This window comes from Acipenser ruthenus, chromosome 20, assembly GCF_902713425.1.
Source record: "Acipenser ruthenus chromosome 20, fAciRut3.2 maternal haplotype, whole genome shotgun sequence".
NCBI classification, from domain to species: domain Eukaryota; kingdom Metazoa; phylum Chordata; class Actinopteri; order Acipenseriformes; family Acipenseridae; genus Acipenser; species Acipenser ruthenus.
Genome location: NC_081208.1, coordinates 29,038,978 through 29,059,153, shown reverse-complemented (window position 1 = coordinate 29,059,153; position 20,176 = coordinate 29,038,978). Strand labels below are relative to the sequence as shown.

Here is a 20,176-nt window from a genome sequence, read left to right as displayed (position 1 = left end):
TTCAATTATAAATGCCCTTAAGTGGACTGTACTATTTTCCGTTGTCTGGAGGGGGGGTTGGCTGGTGCCATTGCAACCTCGTTCTAAGCAGAGCAAGCATAGGGTCACCCAGCAAGATTTTTTTTAACATTATTAATATTTGTTTTGTTTGGAGGAAAAATGAATATTTGTTTATCTTAAACTCGTAAGCCCCGTTAATATTATAGTCAGTCCACTTGGTGCCGATAATCAGTTTACTGCGCCGGGGCCTGATTTGGTTACAATATCTTGTTTGTTTATTTATTTATGTATTATTTATTTATTATTTATTTTTTATTTAATTATTTAATTAATTTATTTATTTTCTGGGGAGTGGGAGGGATGGCGGCGATGTTGCAGTGTCGCGAGCTCGAGCACTCGAAAATGGCGCTGTGAGCGCGCGCGAGATGTCCGTCGCCATTTTGTATTAAAAATCAAACCGAACCGAAGAGAGCTTTTTTTTTTTTTTTTTTAAATCGACTTAAGAGTGGAAACGGACCATCTGAATTTAATACAGGAGTCGCAAGGTAATAACAATAATGTTATTCTCTAACAATCTTGTGATTTCATATTTGTTCCAAGTGAACTTGTAAGTGCTAAATGCGTGTGTGAATCGTCTGTGAGTTAAGAGTGACCAGCAAGGATCCAAAACAAAAACCGAAAGTTAATACAAGAATAAATGGCAATGTAAGATTTTTTTATTTATTTAAGAAAGTATATAATCTACAGAATGTAGTGCTGCGTTTAAACCAGTTTAAACGGAAAAGAACAAACACGTTTGGAATCTGTGTAAATGAACTGTACTTTCACCCTTAATAAAATCTTAAACTAAGAACAAAGCCAGATTCAGCTATAATAAGATGGGGCGCCTATAGTAAATGCGGTTGTAAAACAGTGTTTATGAATTAAAGTATAATTTAAACAAACAGTTAAATGTTCGACTCCACTCAAGAAGCTGTGCTTCCTATAACAATGATTTTGTGGGTGAAAGGGATCAACTTTACAGTTAGTGTACAAGATTAAAAATAACTTATTGATACGGTTTAAAAACCCTACTACTATAGGTATTCAGTAAAAGTTGTTTAAGATAATTGTATTACCGTGTTTTTTGTCGGTAATTGAAAAGGCTTGTCCTTCATGGGCCAAGGTTTGCCTTAATAATGAAATAATATTCATGACTCGAGTATCTTATTCAATGTAGCTCTTTACTGAGCAGATCAATACAATATGCTGAAAAAAAAATTACATTTGTCTACCGTTTTAGGGTTCCAAATTTTTAATATATATATAAAATAAATAATGCCTTATATAAAATAAGGTACCGTATAATGTAACATTTCTAATTAAAATGAAACGGACATACTGCGGTCTGGATTGACAGACTAGAAGTTGTAATGGATACAATTCCTTAATGTGACGTTTTGTTCAAAGCAATTAATAAGTTATGCAGAATTGTTGTCTTTAAATACAATTAAAGGAAGCTATCCCTTACAAAACCAATGTGAATACATTTCAAAACACATATGAAAAGTGCTGCAAAGGCAATTTAGAGTTTGTTTTTAGACAGTAACAGCAGCAGCAGCAGTCGTAGTGGTGTTTAGACAGTAAATTACAATATTCTTACTAATCCACGTGTGACAGTTACAATAATTTTATTTGGTAAGCGCTCAGACGTCAGGATGCTGTCTGATTTTAGTGTTATACATGTCTCGAATTTAGTATTACAATTGGCACAGAAAGGAGTGCAGCTGCTGTTTCGGTACTCTAGGTTTATTAATTTGGCAATATTTGCCTACATAAATACCAGAATATTTAAGTGTTTTGCCTTTTTTTTTTAATCTGTTTGTGGAAAATGGTTGTACTTTTATATTTTAAATAACTATTTAATTGATTTGAAGAACGATGTTTTTGTTAAACAAATCATTTGCCTTATCTCTTACTGTTAGGTTCTTGTCATTTTAAGTTGTGCACCGGTATGAGGTAAAATGACACTATCAGTTCAGGCCTAGGTAAATTGTTTTAGAGTAGGACCAACATTTTGTTCAGCATTAAGGGGAAAGATATATTCAGCGCACAGATGAACTGTTAATAAAATGTGTTCAGATTTTTAAAAATTATTAGTAATTAGCTCAACAATTTCGTAAAGGCTCACTGAGTCACTCTGGTGCCCAGGCCTTGAGGCCTAGTAGTCGCAGTAATGAGAGCTATACTATGAGTGTGCAACACTGGCAAAACAGTAAATGCCTTGCCTACATTTAGTTCTTGGTTTTGATCCTGAAAACTTGTATGCATATTTTTTTAAACGCTGATCTATACTAGGAAATCAATATGCATAACATGTATTGTATGTAAGCTTTTGCTTGTGCTTGTTTGCAGTATTTTGTTTTGTTGGTGTTTTATACTTATGACAAGGGATACTGCACTTGCAAATGTTTGCAGAAAAACAATAACTTAAGGATTTTTTTGAAAATATTTACCTGTTGATTTTAAATAAGTTGACAGTAGTTTGAGTTGAATTGACCTTTACCAAGTTAAGACCTAATCGTTTGGAAAGACAAGGTTGTCCTAATTAATTTAGTTGCATGAAAATATTTAGTGGTTCTTAAGTCTGCTCTGGTAATAAACAGTGTGCTGCACATTTGTCACAAAGCCTGGAGGTTTGTTGACCAGAAATAGTATAGATTTTTTTACAGATTATTAATCTTTTGTAACAAAGCTTTTGGATTTTATTTTTTGTCAGCAGTAGGCAGTAACTGGTCCTTCTCTCGAATTTACCATAAAGGCAGCGAAAGCATTAAAATCAGACATTTTGTACATCTATTGTGGTGTTTGGACTTTGGAGGTTGCCCTGCTTCATAATCATGGATGCCTCTTGCTTTGTTCAACTAAAGAGAGGATGTTTAATTACTCTCTCCTCCCAACTTAAACTAATACAGTAAAGAGTTCTTGGTGCAATTAATGTACCTCACTTAATAAGGACAAACACTCAGTTACCAGTTGTTTTGGTAATTCCTCCATATAGATAAAATGCCAAATATGTCGCTTCTGGCAGACATGGAAGTAGTCTCTTTTTAATTTTCAGGGCTTTTTAAAATTTATTTATTTTAAAAAAGAAAAAAAAAAATGCGACAGTCCCAGCATCATGATACCAACATTAATTTTATAAAGAGAGAACTTGGACCAGATCCAGGCACATGTCAATTCTAGGAGCCAATAAAAGTATTGTCAAAAGCTATCCTCCAGCAGTATAACATGCAGCATGCAATACAAATTGCCTTAATGTTCCTGCATTTTCCTCCATGTCACTGTGGTACCTGTTTTAGTACCTGTTTTACTGTGCTGCAGCTTCATAGTAAGTCTAATTTTTTGATAGGCCAACTCTCCTTCTAAACAAGAAAGCTCTATGGTACTAAAAAGCTAAATATAGACCCAGCTTTCTTTTGTATCGAGGTTACTGGTTTACTTGTTTTATTTTTTTTCTCTTCCTCCCCTAAGATTTCTATCCAAGCCACCCACCGCCTGCTTATGAAAATAAGTCCAGGCTTTTCTGTCTGATAGAGATTCTATTAGCTGTGGTATTGATTTTTATAGCAAGAGATCTTGGCAGTTGTATTCTATTAATGTGTTGGTTTAATAAAACAAACAAAAAAATAAGTAAGAAAAAAAAAAAACCACCACCACCTAGTTCTAATTTTGTGTTCTTCTTTGTGCAGATGCTGTACTTGCTGTTGGATTGAGAATTTACATACACCAAGAATCAATAAGAAGGAAACTTGCCCATAACACCAGATATAACGTCTTTGTAAAAGAAATTAACCTATCTCTGAGGTGACTAAAGGGGAATAATGGTGATTTTGCGCCGGGCTCGGCCGCCTGCTTCCGCCCCGACCAGCAATGAATCTTGATTCGCTCTCGCTGGCCTTGTCTCAAATCAGTTACCTGGTGGACAATTTAACTAAGAAAAACTACAGAGCCAGCCAGCAGGAAATACAGCATGTAAGTCTGATCATACTAGTTATTGGAATTTCTTTTGTTTTGTATATTCACTGGCTTTCCCTGGAAATTACACATTTCTCACGGAAAGCACAAGTCTGGTCGCAAGCGGTTCGTAACGAATCAGGCCTGCAGCCATTTGCTACCAATTGTGACAAGCAACAGTGACCAAATCATAGAAATGTAGTTTTATTGTGATCAAACTTGTCATAATACTGGTGGCTAAGACTTTGTATTTATTGATGAGGCAGCAGATGAATGTTACTTGCATACCTGTTTCGGATAGGATATTTTTTACATACATGTGACATGTCTAGGGCTCATATCGGCTGTGTGCAACTACAAGGTGGGAATCCTTTCATCTGATATTTGGAAATTGAAGGGGAGGGAGATATGGTCCATATAAAGTATGAACACTGATATCAGAAACTGCTGCAAAGTTTCTCTGAATAGTATTACTTTTAGTCTGGACATGAAAGCATTACTTTTCAGAATTGGAAGTGAATATTCAGTTAGCCGTATTTAATTGAGTAGATTTAATCTATGATTAGCTCTGTCATAGGCACACACTTTTGCTCTGTACATCAGAAAACAACAGTTTTGTTTTGTTTTAGATTGTGAATCGACACGGCCCCGAGGCAGACAGGCATTTATTACGCTGTCTATTCTCGCATGTGGATTTTAGTGGCGATGGTAAAAGCAGCGGCAAAGATTTTCATCAGGTAAATATTATTCAAGACAGCAGTTGGTTTAGTATGTCTAGTTTTACATTACCCTGACTCGGCTAATGACAAAAAAATCTAAAATCGTGCTCATGCAATTGCAATGTAGGTCTTTCACATGCTGTTTTGAAAGAAGCAAACCTGTATTTTTCCTATTTGTAGCATCGTAATAAAGGAAAAACTCTTTTGCATGCCTTCCTTTTGGGTATGACATTTCACCAGGAGTGAAGTTGTTGCCATCCCTATAATGCTGCCTTCCCTGCCAATTAACTAACCAGCTGCATCCCCTAATCAGATATGCTTTGTAGCCTTTAACATGCTTTTTACTTCTGAAGACATTGCTTAAGTGACCTAGGAAGTGAAACCGTCAATGCTACATTACATGCTACCTAAAAGTAAGGCATGTAAACTTGAAACTTTTTTTAACCTACAATGGAACCATATATATCTGTCTTGTTTAACCTACAATGGAACTATATATATATATATATATATATATATATATATATATATATATATAAATGAATGAGAACATGTGTTTGCTAAAATGGGTGCTTTAGAAGTGAATGGAAGTGCATACAAGTAAGATTGCTTTTTATCTCTGTGACCACTTTCAAATCCATGTATGTTGTGCTAGTGGTCTTGAGTAAAATCTTTAGCCAATTTGTCAGTTTAATTTTCCCTCTGTAGTCCCCTGTTTACTCTGTTCCTGCCGTCTTCCCAATCTCTGCTTAAAGCAGCCTTTATGCCTAAACCAAAGTCATGTTTTGCACAAGTGATATTTTCAAATTTTCTCCCTTAGCCTGCAGGCTTAGTATCTCACCACAGCTCTGGAGGCTTAATCCTACATCCTATGTGCAAGTGAGATATTGAAATCTGTTTCCCAAAAGTGGTTCTGTCATCAAGCCTCCAAACTTGGTGTAGAATACAGTACACAGCTGTCGTAGTAGTACCTCAGGTGTTGTCAATTTGCTAGCTTTATTGGGCTCTTACAAATTTGCCCTTTTTCTACTGCATTTGCCCTTTTTAAAATCTAAATGTCCTGTTTTAAACTTCATTTTTCTTTTTTTATTTCTGGTTATATATATATATAAAAAAAACTGATCTTTTGCTTATTTTCATCTTCATGGTCTGAAATACTGAAAACATGACGTCAAGTAATAAAATACTGCTGTATAATTAATTCTTATTAGTACCTAAAAAGACAAAATTGATTATTTGTTCTGTTTTGTAGCCTGTTACTCATTTGTATAGTTTGTTGAATTTGTCTTTTAAGAATCCATTTACAATCATGTGTTCCCATTTCTAATGGACTTCAAACGCTCCTGGTTGAGTGGACATACCACCATGCAAGGAAGTTGGTTAGCTGATAAAGCATAGCATGGTTCCCAATAGTTATAACATTCTTATTGTGGTGTTTTTTTCTTCTCTTTTTTTCATTTTGTTTTCTCCAAGACACAGTTTTTGATCCAGGAGTGTGTGTCGCTTATAATCAAGCCAAATTTTATCTCAACACTGTCCTACGCTATTGACAATCCATTACACTATCAGAAGGTAGGTACTTTTATAGAGAAGCTAAAAGTTAAATGTAGTGCTTGCAGCAAATTATCATTGGAGTTACTTCCTTGGTAAAAGGTTGAAATTATATAAATATAAATTAGCTCAAAGAGCCAGCTGCTCTGGGTAGATTTGTTTCTGTATTTGTGATGCCTAGATGTGATTTTAAGCTTAGAGATTGAGAATAATTGGAAATGTACTGTAATGTAGTAATTTTTGGATAGTCTTAATCTTTTCTTTCTTTCAGAGTTTAAAACCTTCACCCCATTTGTTTACTCAGCTGAGTAAAGTTCTTAAGTTAAGCAAGGTTCAAGAGGTAAGTAATGATTTTACGCTGGTATTAATGTGTTTTGCTTTAAGGATTTCATGCAGTCACTGATGTGTTCATTTTTTTCAGGTTGTTTTTGGCCTTGCCTTGTTGAATTCTTCCAGCTCGGATCTGAAAGGGTTTGGTAAGTAATTAGACATTTTCTAAAAGACAATTTGTTCTGGGGGTAAAGATTACTAGGCAAAAAGCATATGCAAAATAAGCACACACACATTAATACCTGAATTCACACATCAGAAATAATTAACCAGGATCCGTCAGTAGATCCATCTTCAGAGGTATAACAACTGAATTCTCATGAGATTCGGTGTTACGTGACTGCAGATGGTGCTTTTTATGTGCCTTGAACTATCTGAATGTTGCAACACAATCTCAGTATTAATCAAAAGTTGGCCAAAGACAAATTATTTCCTGGGCGATTTAGAAAAACATAAAACGGGGGCTCCCGAGTGGCGCATCCGGTAAAGGCGCTCTGCGTGGAGTGCAGGTTGCATCCTATAGCCTGCAGGTTGTAGGTTTGAGTCCAGTTTATTCCACTGCCGACTCTGGACGGGTGTTCCCAGGGGGCGGAGCACAATTGGCTGAGCACCGCCTGGGTGGGGAGGGCTTAGGTTGGCCAGTGTGTGCTCGGCTCACCGCATACCAGCGCCCCCTTTAGACTGGCTGTGTGCCTGTGGGCCAGCCTGTAAGTTGCCTGGAGCTGCGTGGTCCTCCGACGCTGTAGCTCTGAGGTGGCTGCATGGTGGGCCTGCAGTGAAAAGAAGTGGACAGCAGACAGCATACGTTTCGGAGGACGCTTGTGTCCATCTCCCGAGTCGGTGCAGGGGAGGCAACGGTGAGCCGGGTTGAAATAAAAAATAATTGGGCTTTCCAAATTGGAGAGAAAATAAGAAATAATTGCCGATTTCTAAATTAAAAAAAAAATAAATAAATAACAACAACAAACAACTTTTCCCGCTTGTGGAGAAGACCGGTGGGTTTATACATGTAGTTTTATTTTGTTTTTCAGCTGCCCAGTTTGTGAAACAGAAGCTCCCCGATCTTCTGCGTTCTTACGTAGACGCGGACGTTGGGGGTAACCAAGAAGGTGGCTTCCAGGATATTGCAATAGAGGTCCTGCACCTGCTCCTCTCCCATCTCCTCTTTGGGCAGAAGGGAGCCTCTGGGGTCGGACAGGAGCAGATTGAAGCTTTCCTCAAGACTCTGTGCAGAGGCAAGTGGTGATGAAGCACTGTTGCTTTTTTGAGGGAGTGTTTAGGCCACTGGCTTTAATCATGGCAATATATTTATATGAAATAGCACTTTGAGCATGCTGGCTTATTTGCTTTCCTTTCCTGGCCATGTGTCCAGTCACACTTGTTGTGTGCATTGTGCACACAACAAACCAACTCGCCAGCAACGAAAGTCAATTAAAGCCTATTAGTGGTGTATCTGGCAAAACTTGAAAGCCACACAATACCCATGTATTATACAGATTTTTTATAACTAAACTGATGTGCTCGTGGTGGGGGAGGACTAGAACCAGGATTCCATCAGGTTTCTTGCAATTATCATTTTGCAATTGATGTTGTTAATTTTCTGAACATAGAACAAGATTAAAGGATTAGCAGGAAATACGTAGGAATTGCTGGCCTGACTAAGACACTGCTGATGGTGTTGGTAACAACAGGGTATTTAGCGTGCAAATTATGCCAACTTTTAAATTACGGGAAACCCTTAGTCATTAATAAATGGCCTTGCAGTTAGATTAAATAGGCAAATAGATATTTACAAGGTGGACTCATTTCATAAACAAATATGCTCTTTTGGGTCAGAAGGTTGACGATAATTGTGTGTGTGCAGATTTTCCGCAGGAGCGCTGTCCTGTGGTGCTTGCACCACTGCTTTACCCTGAAAAACGGGACTTTCTGATGGACAGGATCCTGCCAGACTCTGGAGGGTTAGCTAAGACCATGATGGAGAGTTCTCTCGCAGACTTTATGCAAGAAGTTGGCTACGGCTTCTGTGCAAGGTAAAATTCATCTAGTTTTGTAAATGATTTTATTATTTTGGGCAATTAACTATTTATACATGAACTATTGACTGACACTGTGCACTTTAAGTAGGGCATTCCTCTGTGCAGAATATTTGTTTTTGTTTATTTACTTGTGTGCATATTTTTCAGTCTTGAAGAATGCCGCAATATAATCATGCAGTATGGAGTTCGGGAGGTCACCGCATCCCAGGTGGCCAGAGTCCTGGGCATGATGGCCCGCACTCACTCCGGCTTATCTGATGGCATTCCCCTTCAGGTAAGGATGATCCCATCCTTCTGACCTGGACAAGCCTTCTTGGCCTTGACTTGGATATGGTTTTCTTGAGGAAAATTATAATTAAATGAAACAGTGTAAGGTTGATTGCACTTGTTGACATTTTCATTTATTGCTTAAGGAAAGTACCTTTAAATCTATTCTCATTTTCCATCAAGTCAGACACCCTTATAACATTGTATTATGAGACCCTGAATATAAAGTTGTATTCAAGAATTATAAGTAACCAGATAGTTACCCAAAGGGTTGTATTTAAACCTAGTGTAAGCTTCACCTTTATTCTGTTAAATATGTAAAGTAATATTTTATCCAAAGCAACGCAAGAGAGAGCAGGTCTGAAAACCAGTACGTTAGAATTGAGAGGATTAAAAAAAAAAATTAAATCTCTCAAGAACCAGAAATTAAATGTAATGGTCTTGCTCTTATTTTTTTAATTTTTTTATTTTTTCAGTCCATCTCTGCTCCTGGCAGTGGGATCTGGAGTGATGGGAAGGATAAGACTGATGGATCTCAGGCTCACACCTGGAATGTGGAAGTTTTAATTGATGTTGTTAAAGAACTGGTAGGTGGAGCTTCATGGTAATCTTATGAAAAATTCTTCTAAAGTTAAATAAAACCATTCATATATTGTGAAGTTTGGTTATTTTAAGTAAGTTCCAAGTTTGTAAAAATTAGAAATAAAAGTGGAATTAGTTAAGAATTAAGTTTGCTTTATCACATGTTAAGGCTGTGTTTTGTAATGCTTTGTTTGCAGAATCCCAATTTGAACTTCAAGGAAGTGACTTACGAACTTGATCATCATGGGTTCATCATTCGGGACAGCAAGGCACTGCAGATAGTGGTGTATGGTATCCAAAGGGGACTGGGAATGGAAGTGTTCCCTGTAGATCTCATTTACAGGCCTTGGAAACATGCAGAGGGCCAGGTAAAACTAACACTCCTTTCAGCAATGAAGTGGTTCTTAGCCATTAAACAAATTAAGTTTTTATATATATATATACATTTAAGTGTATTAAGGTATGTCCATGTAAATTATTATTGACCTGACCTGAAATATTTCTTTTGGTTGCGTTAATGCATTTAATAACTTATTTATACCAACTTTTTTTTCCAGCTGTCTTTTGTTCAACATTCCCTGATGAACCCAGATATCTTCTGTTTTGCGGATTACCCCTGTCACACAGTTGCTACTGATATGTTAAAAGCACCACCGGAGGATGATAACCGGGAAATAGCAACATGGTATGTTTTTTATTTTTATTTTTAGGCAGATATATAGGCATACTATGTTTCTCTAACATGCTATTTTTCATGGTGGAAGAGTTTTATATAAATGGAAGTATGAACTCTAAAATGGCCTCTCTTATATTTCATCTGTCACAGAAAAAAAGCGGACAAGGTTAAAGATGCTTAATAACTTAGTCTTGTGTAACAAAATTAATCTTTCTTAGAAAAGGTGTTATTTAGGTTAATTTATCAAGTTCCCTTTTTTATTTCGCTACAGGAAGAGTCTGGACCTAATTGAAAGCCTGTTACGTCTGTCAGAGGTGGGGCAGTACGAGCAGGTGAAACAGCTCTTCAACTTCCCCATCAAGCACTGTCCTGACATGTTGGTTCTGGCCTTACTACAGATCAGTACCTCCTGGCACACTCTGCGCCATGAACTTATTTCTACCCTCATGCCAATCTTCTTGGGAAACCATCCCAACTCTGCCATTATTTTGCACTACGCTTGGCACGGACAGGTGGGTTTGGCATGGTTCGATTTATATAGTACACATATGGAGCATGTTAAATTATATTTTGGGTACAATTTAACTTTTATTTTGATTACAGGGTCAGTCTCCCTCTATCCGTCAGCTGATCATGCATTCTATGGCAGAGTGGTATATGCGGGGAGAACAGTATGATCAGGCAAAGCTCTCGCGCATTCTGGATGTGGCTCAGGACCTGAAGGTAGGGATTGGACTAACTGATGGCTTTGTAAAAAGACTGGGAATTGTTTAATGATTGATGTTTTGGTTTCTGGAACATGGCTGTATCAACTAAAATACCAATCTTTAAGCTATAATTGAATATGCATGCAGGTCATATAAAATACATGCTGTATTGCAGTTTAGTCAAAATCCTTCCGATGTTTAGAAATCAGTTTTTGTCCTTTCCCCAAGATAATAAAAAAATAAATAAATGGCAACTTTTTTTCTAATTTCAGTCTCTATCCATGCTGCTAAATGGTACTCCGTTTGCCTTTGTTATTGACCTTGCTGCACTTGCATCTCGCCGAGAATACCTCAAACTTGACAAATGGCTGACAGATAAAATACGGGAGCATGGGGTAAGTATAAAGAGAAAAAGCTCCAGAATACAGTGGTCATCTGCTCTTGGTTAGAACCTTTTGGCTATATAATATTTTGGCTATACTTTGCCTTTGTACCTGTGTCTTCTCAAGCTATGCAACAGTGCTAAAGTATATACTTGTAACTGGGGCCTCTCGGCAACAACTGAATTAAGTGAAAGTTTCTCGCAGCCAGTTTAAAACAAAATAGCTCCAGTCACCTGTTGTCGGCAAGTTTTTTTTTTATACAATTAAATGACACCTTGAATAAGCATCCACAAATATTCAGTCTCTTGAGTCACCGGTAAAATGTTTCCTTTGGAAATGTTGGCATATAATTTGTGTGTGTGTGTTCCCAGTAGCACATGTAATAAGATAATTTCAGTTATATTTTTACATCCATGGAGAAATGCTTATCCAGTTGTTCCTTGGTTTATGATATTCTTTAGCCCAAGTTGAGAGTATTGGGTGTATGTTACTAACATACATGTGTTCTTTCAGGAACCCTTCATCCAGGCCAGTGTGACATTCTTAAAGCGACGGTGCCCTTCCATCATGGGAGGCCTGGCCCCAGAAAAGGAACAGCCCAAAAGTGCACAGCTCCCACCTGAAACACTGGCTACCATGCTGGCATGTATGCAGTCCTGTGCAGGGTAAGGCTATGTTTTTCATAGGTTGGAACCTTTTGAAATCTCTTCCTGATATGTTTTGGCTATGCGCTGTCTTTAAACCTGTGATGTCTTTGAACCCGTATCATTACAGACTACGCAACAGTGCTAAACTATTATACTTGTTATAACTGGGGCCGCTCAGCAACAACTGGGTTGCTCTTTTAAGTGCAAGTTACACTTCTCTCCACTTTTATTTACTAGAGGTTTAGCTGTGGAGTCATGTGTTTTTCAAAGACCTGGTATAATTCCTTTTTAAAAAAAAAATGTTTTTTTTAAAAAAAAGGAAAAGATTAAAAAATAACAAATGTTTTATATTTTACCAGGAGTGTTTCCCAGGATCTGTCAGAAACAATTCTGACCATGGTAGCAAACTGTAGTAATGTCATGAACAAAGCCAGACAACCACCCCCAGGAGTCATGCCAAAGGGACGTGCTCCTAGCACCAGCAGCTTAGATGCCATCTCCCCTGTACAGGTATCGGTCTCCGTCTCCCCTCTTCAGGTGATGGGCTTAATATATAACACAACAATACTATTAATGGAACTTGAAATACCATATTTAGCGTTTTGCACAAGGATGATGTTGGACTGTAGCTTTAACTCTGTAATATTGGCATATATTTTAGTAAACTACTTGTTTTTGTTTTTTTCTTCATTGTGCAAGTTAATTTAGTTTTATTATATACAGTATTTTACCTGGATAAACATGTAAATGTAAGAAATCTGGTTAAAAACTAAATGTTTAACAGTTGTGAAATATATGGCATTTTATGAATGCAACCTGCTGTGTAACGTGCTACTTTTTAAGAAGGATTTGAACTACCTCTGATTAACACATTTTAACTTTTCCCTTTTCAGATTGACCCCTTGTCTGGGATGGCGTCTTTGAATATAAGTGGCTCTGCTGCGTCCCACACACAGAGCATGCAGGGATTTCCTACAAACCTGAGTTCTGCATTCAGCAACCCCCAGTCACCAGCCAAGGCCTTCCCGGCTCTCACCAATCCCAGCCAGACAACACCATTCAGTGGCATTGGAGGCCTGTCGTCTCAACTTCCAGGTAAGGTTATGTGAACCTCGCCTAGATAATGCTCTTCTCTGACTGGCTTAACATGTAACAAACGTGGTATTGTAAGTCTGCACTATTCTGATCCCATGATGCCTCTGATCCTGTAACATCATGGACTTCTCAACAGTGCTAAAATACTTGTCAAAATCAGTGCTCTTCATCAGCTGACTTGCCCTTTTTTAAGTGCAAGTTACAGGTTTAAAAAATATTACTTCATACCTGGTAGAAACCGTAAACATCTTTTTGTAGAGCTGTCATTAGTTTTAATTACAAGAGATTGTCTGTCTGATGTCAAGCCATTATTATTGGTAACTTTACAAACAAGACAAGCGTTTTCTAAGCATGGCGTCCTGCTCCTGAATGTTGCAGGTTCTTTAGGATCGAGTAGCTTGACAAGCATGGGAAGTGGACTTGGGATGCCAACAGTGAACAGTGATCCATTTGGACAGAGGAAGATGAGCACATCTGGATTGAACCCACCCACCTTCCAGCAGAGTAAGATAATGCCTTGTAAGTGGTTGTGTCGTCTGACTGAGAGTGAAAGTTGTCTACTGTATTTTCTCTCAACATGTTCATCATCTCTTCTGTCTTTGGAATAAACTGTTCAAATGTTAGTACATTTTAATGTGTGGGTTTTACCCACATTTTTTATTTATTTATCTGAAATAAACTGAAGAAAAGCAGCTGCTTTATATAATCGCACAAAGGGGAAATACAGGTCAGTGTCTCTTTGGTCTTAGCCTAGTAGTAAACTAAGCAGTACACACAGTCCTTTGTATTTCTTAGATTGGAATTTGCAAGAATGCAAAACTATATATTCCTTTGCTGTTCAGTTATTTTTCCAGCCTCACTCATTGGATAATATACAACGGTTTGCCCTGAAAAAATTGTGTATGAATGCTTGTCTGCATGCTAAATGATAAAGGCACAGTCCACAGAAATTTTTTTTTTTTTTTGCCGGGGGGAGGGTGTAAATAATTGGCTGAATTTGGCAACAAACAATTGTTGGATGTTCTTTTTCTTAAGGTATAAATATTTGCCCTTTTTCCTGTGTTTTTAAATCTCTAGTGTTTCCTCTTATGCTGACTGCTGCCTGCATGCTCTGCATATTTGTTTTGTTTGTTTCCTTTTGTAAGAAATTATTCATAGTTTTTTTCCCAATTTTTAGCTGACCTCTCTCAGGTGTGGCCTGAGGCAAACCAGCACTTTAGCAAAGAGATTGATGATGAAGCCAACAGCTACTTTCAGCGCATTTACAACCATCCACCACACCCCACCATGTCGGTGGATGAGGTGAGTTCTAGTAAATCTGTGTACTAAACGCCTACCGTTTATGAAATGAAGACTTCAATCATAGCCCTTTCAGTTCTATGTCGCAATCAGTTGTCAGTTACTCCGAAGCCTACAAGCACAATAAGTAAAGTCAGCTTTGCGCTGACTTTAAACCGGTTTACCAAATTTGTGGCTTTACAGGCCAAGCAGCAGTGCTAGAATATAGACGTATTTATAACTGTGTTTCTCTGTGATATGAACCTGGGTTGCTCTTTTAAAGTAACACATACATAGCAGCTCCAATGAACATTTATATTTTACATTTCAGCTATATTCCTTTATAGGTTTAGTAGTTACAGCTAAAATAAGTTCTACAGTCTGATAATGTATAATAAAATACCTGAAGTAGAAGTGAAAAGGGTGCTTACTCTTGACAGTTTCAGTTGTGATGCAAATTATTTTATGATGTCCTCAGTCATTTTACGAAATCAAAGGATACGTAAGTAAATATTTATTTGTAATAAGTAATTGAAGAGTTATCAGTTATGAGCGTGTTTTTGTTTTTGGACAGGTTCTGGAGATGCTGCAGAGGTTCAAGGACTCCAACATTAAGCGGGAGCGTGAAGTGTTTAATTGCATGCTGAGGAACCTGTTTGAGGAGTATCGTTTCTTCCCTCAGTATCCTGACAAGGAACTGCACATCACTGCCTGCCTCTTTGGTGGAATCATTGAGAAGGGACTGGTCACCTACATGGCACTGGGGCTGGCCCTGCGCTATGTCCTTGAAGCCTTAAGGAAACCATTTGGATCCAAAATGTATTACTTTGGTATCGCTGCCCTAGATAGATTTAAAAATAGGTTTGTTGCTTTGCTTTCTTTTGTTCATTTGGCTGTATTGTCAAACGGATATTTAAATACTGCTTGATACCTCTTCCAGAACTCAAGTGGAATTTGCTTCTTCGTATGAAAGTGCCATCATAGGAGCATACCTCATATTGGGTTATTTGTATTGTGGATGGGTAAATTGATTGTATGACTCATGATACTTTTGTATGAATAGGAAATAAATGCTAGGAAACCTAGTCTTTGCTGTAGCACATGAATATTCTTTATTGTTTCACAAATGAATTGCAGTGATCTATCTACACAATATACAGTGATTTTATTCAATATAGATGTGTCAATCACTGTATTAAGTTATGAAAGTTACCCATGACATCTGAATTCATATTGCATTTATTTATTTTTTTCATATAAGATTGAAGGATTATCCCCAGTATTGTCAGCACTTGGCATCTATTACTCACTTTCTACAGTTCCCTCATCATTTACAGGAGGTAAGCACTCCCTAACTATGAATTTAAAAGAATGAGTGAGTTGAGTCTGGGACTATCTCCTGTCTGTCAAAAATGCCAAATGTGTTATGTTTGGAATTGTTATGTACATCTTTCTTTAGGAATGTTATCCCTGCTGGCAGAAAAATATATTACTTCTAGATAGATAAATGTTTTTCTGCCTGTTTTTACGTCCTGTGTGTGCAGTATATCGAGTATGGGCAACAGTCCCGAGACCCTCCAGTGAAGATGCAGGGCTCGATCACTACGCCTGGCAGTCTTGCTCTTGCACAGGCTCAGGCTCAGGCGCAAGTGCCCCCCAAGGCTCCTCTCCCTGGCCAGGTTAGCACCATAGTAACAACATCTACCACAACCACTGTTGCTAAAACCACTACCATCACCCGCCCCACTGGAGTCAGCTTCAAGAAGGATGTGCCTGTGAGTATTGGTAACACAGGGAAATGGAAATATTTTAACTTGTTGTGGATACTGTGTGTATATATAGTTAAAATATGTGCCAACCAGTAATTTAACTTTTAAATGTTGTAGTCTATTTTGTCATTTATCTGCCTCCTCTGACATGCGTTGAGGAAGGTTTTAATGTAAACTAGATACTCGTTAAGGTAACTTAAATTTCCAAGTGCTTTGTTAATAGGCAGATATTTAATAAGTGTGCTCTTAAAATGTTTTACTTGTCACTTTTCAGCCTTCCATAAACACAACCAACATTGACACACTGCTTGTGGCCACGGACCAAACGGAGAGAATAGTGGAGCCACCAGAAAATGTTCAAGAGAAGATTGCCTTCATCTTTAACAATCTCTCTCAGTCCAACATGACACAAAAGGTGAGTCTTTCCATATAATTGCTTTTATCTGGAAGTGTAGTTAGTTTTATGTCCAGATTAAAGGTCCATCAATTAATCTCCAGTCTAATGAAAGTTAATAAGTAGGTAGGCTCTAGTTCAAGTGTAAAACAGAGATTTTTATAGGACTTGCAAAACAGTTAACTAAATGCTGAGGCATTTTGGTTATTTTCATATTTATTATTCTAGGCTTTAATGCTTTGTTTGTTAATGCAAAAAAAAATATTGGATTAAATGTAGTCTTAAAACTCTGGTTTCTTATTTTGAAAGGTTGAAGAGCTGAAGGAGACTGTGAAAGAGGAGTTTATGCCTTGGGTTTCGCAATATCTCGTGATGAAGAGAGTCAGCATTGAGCCCAACTTTCACAGCCTTTACTCCAACTTCCTGGATACACTGAAAAACCAAGATTTTGTCAAAATGGTTCTAAGTGAAACCTATAGAAATATCAAGGTAAGACTTTTTACTGCCCATGCTTCATTTCGTCTTCATTTTATAGTGTGGGAATTGTTTTGAGAATCTCTTTATTGAACTGTCTATTTTTAAAGGACTGTCCAGGAGTCCAGATTAGAATTTAATGGTGCTGGAGTTGGCATCCCAAAATGCAATTTGCCAAGCATATGAAAAGTGTATTTCTCGAATTGGTACATCACTTTGGTATAGGCTTTTTTTATTCCTGTTTTTATAAAGTTAAGGGCAGGAGACTTATGTACTAACCTACTTTTTATAGCTAATTGTTTAGAGGTGTTCAAAGTAGAAAAGCAGTAATGATTTAAAAAAGTACTTGTGTTTTTGTCCAGGTCCTACTGACTTCCGATAAGGCTGCAGCTAACTTCTCTGATAGATCCCTCCTGAAGAACCTGGGCCACTGGCTGGGCATCATCACATTATCAAAAAACAAGCCCATCTTGTATACAGTAAGTAGACTCGCATAAAGGGAAGTCAAGCCTATGCGTATTAACAAACTCTAATCAATACATTCTTGGTATATTTCAGCTACTATAAATAAACTATAAATAATTTAAATAACTTGCCAGCATTCTCTGTACCCACTAACTAAGTCTTAATTGAGACAAGTGAGATGTGGAGCTAAGTAATGGGTTAACATTGTTTTTCTTTCTTCTATATCTAGGATTTGGAAATAAAGTCTTTGCTGCTGGAAGCTTACGTAAAGGGACAGCAAGAGCTTCTCTATGTGGTCCCATTTATTGCCAAAGTGTTGGAATCGAGCGTGAGGAGTATGGTGAGAAATACCGTTACACACAACACATTTTGTATCCTCTGTATCAGACTGTTTTCTTTGCCAGCCAACTGACATGCTTTTTATTTAATCTCCCTCTAGATTTTCAGGCCTCAGAACCCATGGACTATGGCAATTATGAATGTACTGGCAGAACTTCATCAGGAGCATGACTTGAAGGTTGGTAACTTTTATCTGGCTTGGTTCTGTTTTTAAACCTCTGTATGTGAAGTTTGTAAGTGTCTTGGTCTTTCTTTTTTTTTTTAAACCATATTTTTTAGAGAGAACCTTGTGCCTGTCTTGATTCTGGTCAGTAGTAAGAGGGCTAGCTTGCATTGTCTCTCTAGTTACCTAAACAATCAAACTCTTACCCCTTTTCCAGCTGAACCTGAAGTTTGAGATTGAAGTACTGTGCAAGAATCTGTCCCTGGATATCAATGACCTTAAGCCTGGGAACCTGCTGAAAGACAAAGACAAGTTGAAGGCCCTAGATGAGCAGCTATCTGCACCAAAGAAGGAAGCTAAACCACCTGAGGAAATGCTACCCATTGTCCCACCTGGTATGTGCATTAACCTAGTGCATGACCTTCTGAATTACCTCATACATTTAAATATTGTCTTAATAGAGTTGTGCAAAATGAATATACATTCTGAATTTCGCTCATATTCTATTGAATTGCTGGATTACCAGTCTGGGACTTTGTATCTATGTAGTGAGTAAAAGATTTGGTGGTTGCTTAAGGATGTTCACTTGCTGAACTGCCCTTCCTTATTCAGGGTTGCGTTTTTCAGGTAAATTGAACACATTTCACTTGCATGATTTTCCATGTGGGTGGTTAACAATCTAATGCTTCAGTAAATAATTGTGGGGAGGTTAAACTTGGGTTGGCATTTGCATAGCAAAAAATTAACATGCCCAACAGTCAATTTGGTTATGGGTGTGGAAGTTTTTTAATGTTTGTTTTGAGCCTCTGGGCTTGGATCCATTTTCCATGTTTTTAATCATGATAGCCTTTTTAACCTACAGGAGAATTTCTCCCCTTTGCAGCTGCTCCGTCTACACCTGCCACAACTACAACATGCACAGCTACAGGTCCACCAACTCCTCAGTTTAGTTATCATGATATTAATGTCTATGCTCTGGCAGGGCTTGCTCCTCACATAAATTTCAACCAAAATGTAAGTTTTTTATATAATTGTGCTTAAATTCTGATTATTGTTTTGTGTTCTTCATATGGATAATATAAGCATTTTTGTATAATGTTAAGTGTTACAATTTGCCTAAAAATTAACAGGTTAAGTTTAGAATATTACATATGATTATTAGTTGTACCAGATTTATTTTATGTTTTGGTTAACAATAAATAATAAAAAAAAAACTAAGATGAGGTTAATCCTACCTCTCCTTGCAGATACCCTTGTTCCAGGCCCACCTGCAACTGAAGCAGTATGTGCGTCAAGCTATAGAGAGGGCAGTCCAGGAGCTTGTTCACCCTGTTGTGGATCGCTCCATCAAAATTGCCATGACTACCTGCGAGCAGATTGTCAGGAAGGACTTTGCTCTGGACTCTGAGGAGTCACGCATGCGTGTTGCCGCACATCATATGATGCGTAACCTGACAGCAGGGATGGCTATGATCACCTGTAGGGAACCTCTGCTCATGAGCATCGCTACCAATCTAAAGAACAGCTTTGCTGCAGCCCTCAGGGTAAAGTGACTTTCTTAAACCAATGTTTGTGCAAGATTTCTTAAATCTGTGTTGTGTTTTTTTTGTATTCAGACTATCCAAATACAGCCACTAAATTGCAAACTGAATTCGAAATGCTCCAATATTAGCTGTACCCTCTTAATCTGATGCACTAGTTGTCCACATTGTAACAAGAGGCATTATCTTTTCTGACAACATACCACAACACTGTTCTGAAAGGACTTCCTTCTCAACAAGGCTATAGGGATATGCCAGTCTGTAAATTGGATTAACAATGGGGAACCTTTTTAAATGTTGTATGGTGTTTAATGTTGCATGGACTTGTTTCCCAGGCTCCGACCCAACAGCAGAGAGAAATGATGGAACAGGCAGCTGCACAGATAGCCCAAGACAACTGTGAGCTTGCTTGCTGCTTTATACAGAAAACAGCAGTGGAAAAAGCTGGCCCAGAAATGGATAAGAGGTTGGCAACTGTAAGTATTTTGCATACGGATCCAAGTTGAAGGTATAATAGTTATGGTATTATAACCTCCCCACCCAATTTGTTTTTCATAATCTAGGAATTTGAGCTGAGGAAACATGCCAGACAAGAGGGCCGTCGATACTGCGATCCTGTGGTACTGACCTATCAAGCAGAGCGCATGCCAGAACAAATTAGACTTAAGGTAGGTCTAAAGTGACAGCTTTTGTATTTGTGAATGTGTTCATGATTACATTTCATTTTAGACCATGAGGATTAGTAAATTACGTTTTTATTC

General features: G+C 37.8%; 1 protein-coding gene and 1 non-coding gene across 18 annotated transcripts in view; both read left to right on the top strand.

Annotated features, from left to right (window-relative positions):
• The first annotated feature begins 43 nt into the window (after positions 1 to 43).
• LOC117425023 (CCR4-NOT transcription complex subunit 1) overlaps positions 44 to 20,176 on the top strand; it is a 28,839-nt gene continuing 8,706 nt past the window's right edge. For 3 of the 17 annotated variants that reach the window (XM_034041648.3, XM_034041646.3, XM_034041637.3), the window contains exons 1-33: positions 44 to 545; positions 3,732 to 4,014; positions 4,626 to 4,733; positions 6,189 to 6,287; positions 6,538 to 6,606; positions 6,688 to 6,742; positions 7,628 to 7,831; positions 8,461 to 8,629; positions 8,783 to 8,909; positions 9,379 to 9,489; positions 9,682 to 9,852; positions 10,042 to 10,169; positions 10,432 to 10,672; positions 10,764 to 10,883; positions 11,140 to 11,262; positions 11,764 to 11,915; positions 12,257 to 12,434; positions 12,791 to 12,992; positions 13,371 to 13,511; positions 14,170 to 14,294; positions 14,845 to 15,131; positions 15,532 to 15,610; positions 15,806 to 16,045; positions 16,314 to 16,454; positions 16,743 to 16,922; positions 17,270 to 17,386; positions 17,602 to 17,712; positions 17,812 to 17,889; positions 18,092 to 18,269; positions 18,737 to 18,888; positions 19,122 to 19,418; positions 19,751 to 19,891; positions 19,979 to 20,083. In XM_034041648.3, coding sequence (XP_033897539.2) covers positions 3,913 to 4,014; positions 4,626 to 4,733; positions 6,189 to 6,287; positions 6,538 to 6,606; positions 6,688 to 6,742; positions 7,628 to 7,831; positions 8,461 to 8,629; positions 8,783 to 8,909; positions 9,379 to 9,489; positions 9,682 to 9,852; positions 10,042 to 10,169; positions 10,432 to 10,672; positions 10,764 to 10,883; positions 11,140 to 11,262; positions 11,764 to 11,915; positions 12,257 to 12,434; positions 12,791 to 12,992; positions 13,371 to 13,511; positions 14,170 to 14,294; positions 14,845 to 15,131; positions 15,532 to 15,610; positions 15,806 to 16,045; positions 16,314 to 16,454; positions 16,743 to 16,922; positions 17,270 to 17,386; positions 17,602 to 17,712; positions 17,812 to 17,889; positions 18,092 to 18,269; positions 18,737 to 18,888; positions 19,122 to 19,418; positions 19,751 to 19,891; positions 19,979 to 20,083 — 4,731 coding nt within the window. In that variant the 5' untranslated portion in view covers positions 44 to 545; positions 3,732 to 3,912. Of the gene's footprint in view, positions 546 to 684; positions 706 to 3,731; positions 4,015 to 4,625; positions 4,734 to 6,188; positions 6,288 to 6,537; positions 6,607 to 6,687; positions 6,743 to 7,627; positions 7,832 to 8,460; positions 8,630 to 8,782; positions 8,910 to 9,378; positions 9,490 to 9,681; positions 9,853 to 10,041; positions 10,170 to 10,431; positions 10,673 to 10,763; positions 10,884 to 11,139; positions 11,263 to 11,763; positions 11,916 to 12,256; positions 12,435 to 12,790; positions 12,993 to 13,370; positions 13,512 to 14,169; positions 14,295 to 14,844; positions 15,132 to 15,531; positions 15,611 to 15,805; positions 16,046 to 16,313; positions 16,455 to 16,742; positions 16,923 to 17,269; positions 17,387 to 17,601; positions 17,713 to 17,811; positions 17,890 to 18,091; positions 18,270 to 18,736; positions 18,889 to 19,121; positions 19,419 to 19,750; positions 19,892 to 19,978; positions 20,084 to 20,176 lie in introns of those variants that run through there. The other 14 variants (XM_034041650.3, XM_034041644.3, XM_034041653.3 and 11 more) reach the window with 12 other exon arrangements.
• Positions 11,977 to 12,113, top strand: LOC117425995 (small nucleolar RNA SNORA50). The gene has a single exon (XR_004548071.3). It is a non-coding gene; the product is annotated as a small nucleolar RNA SNORA50 (small nucleolar RNA).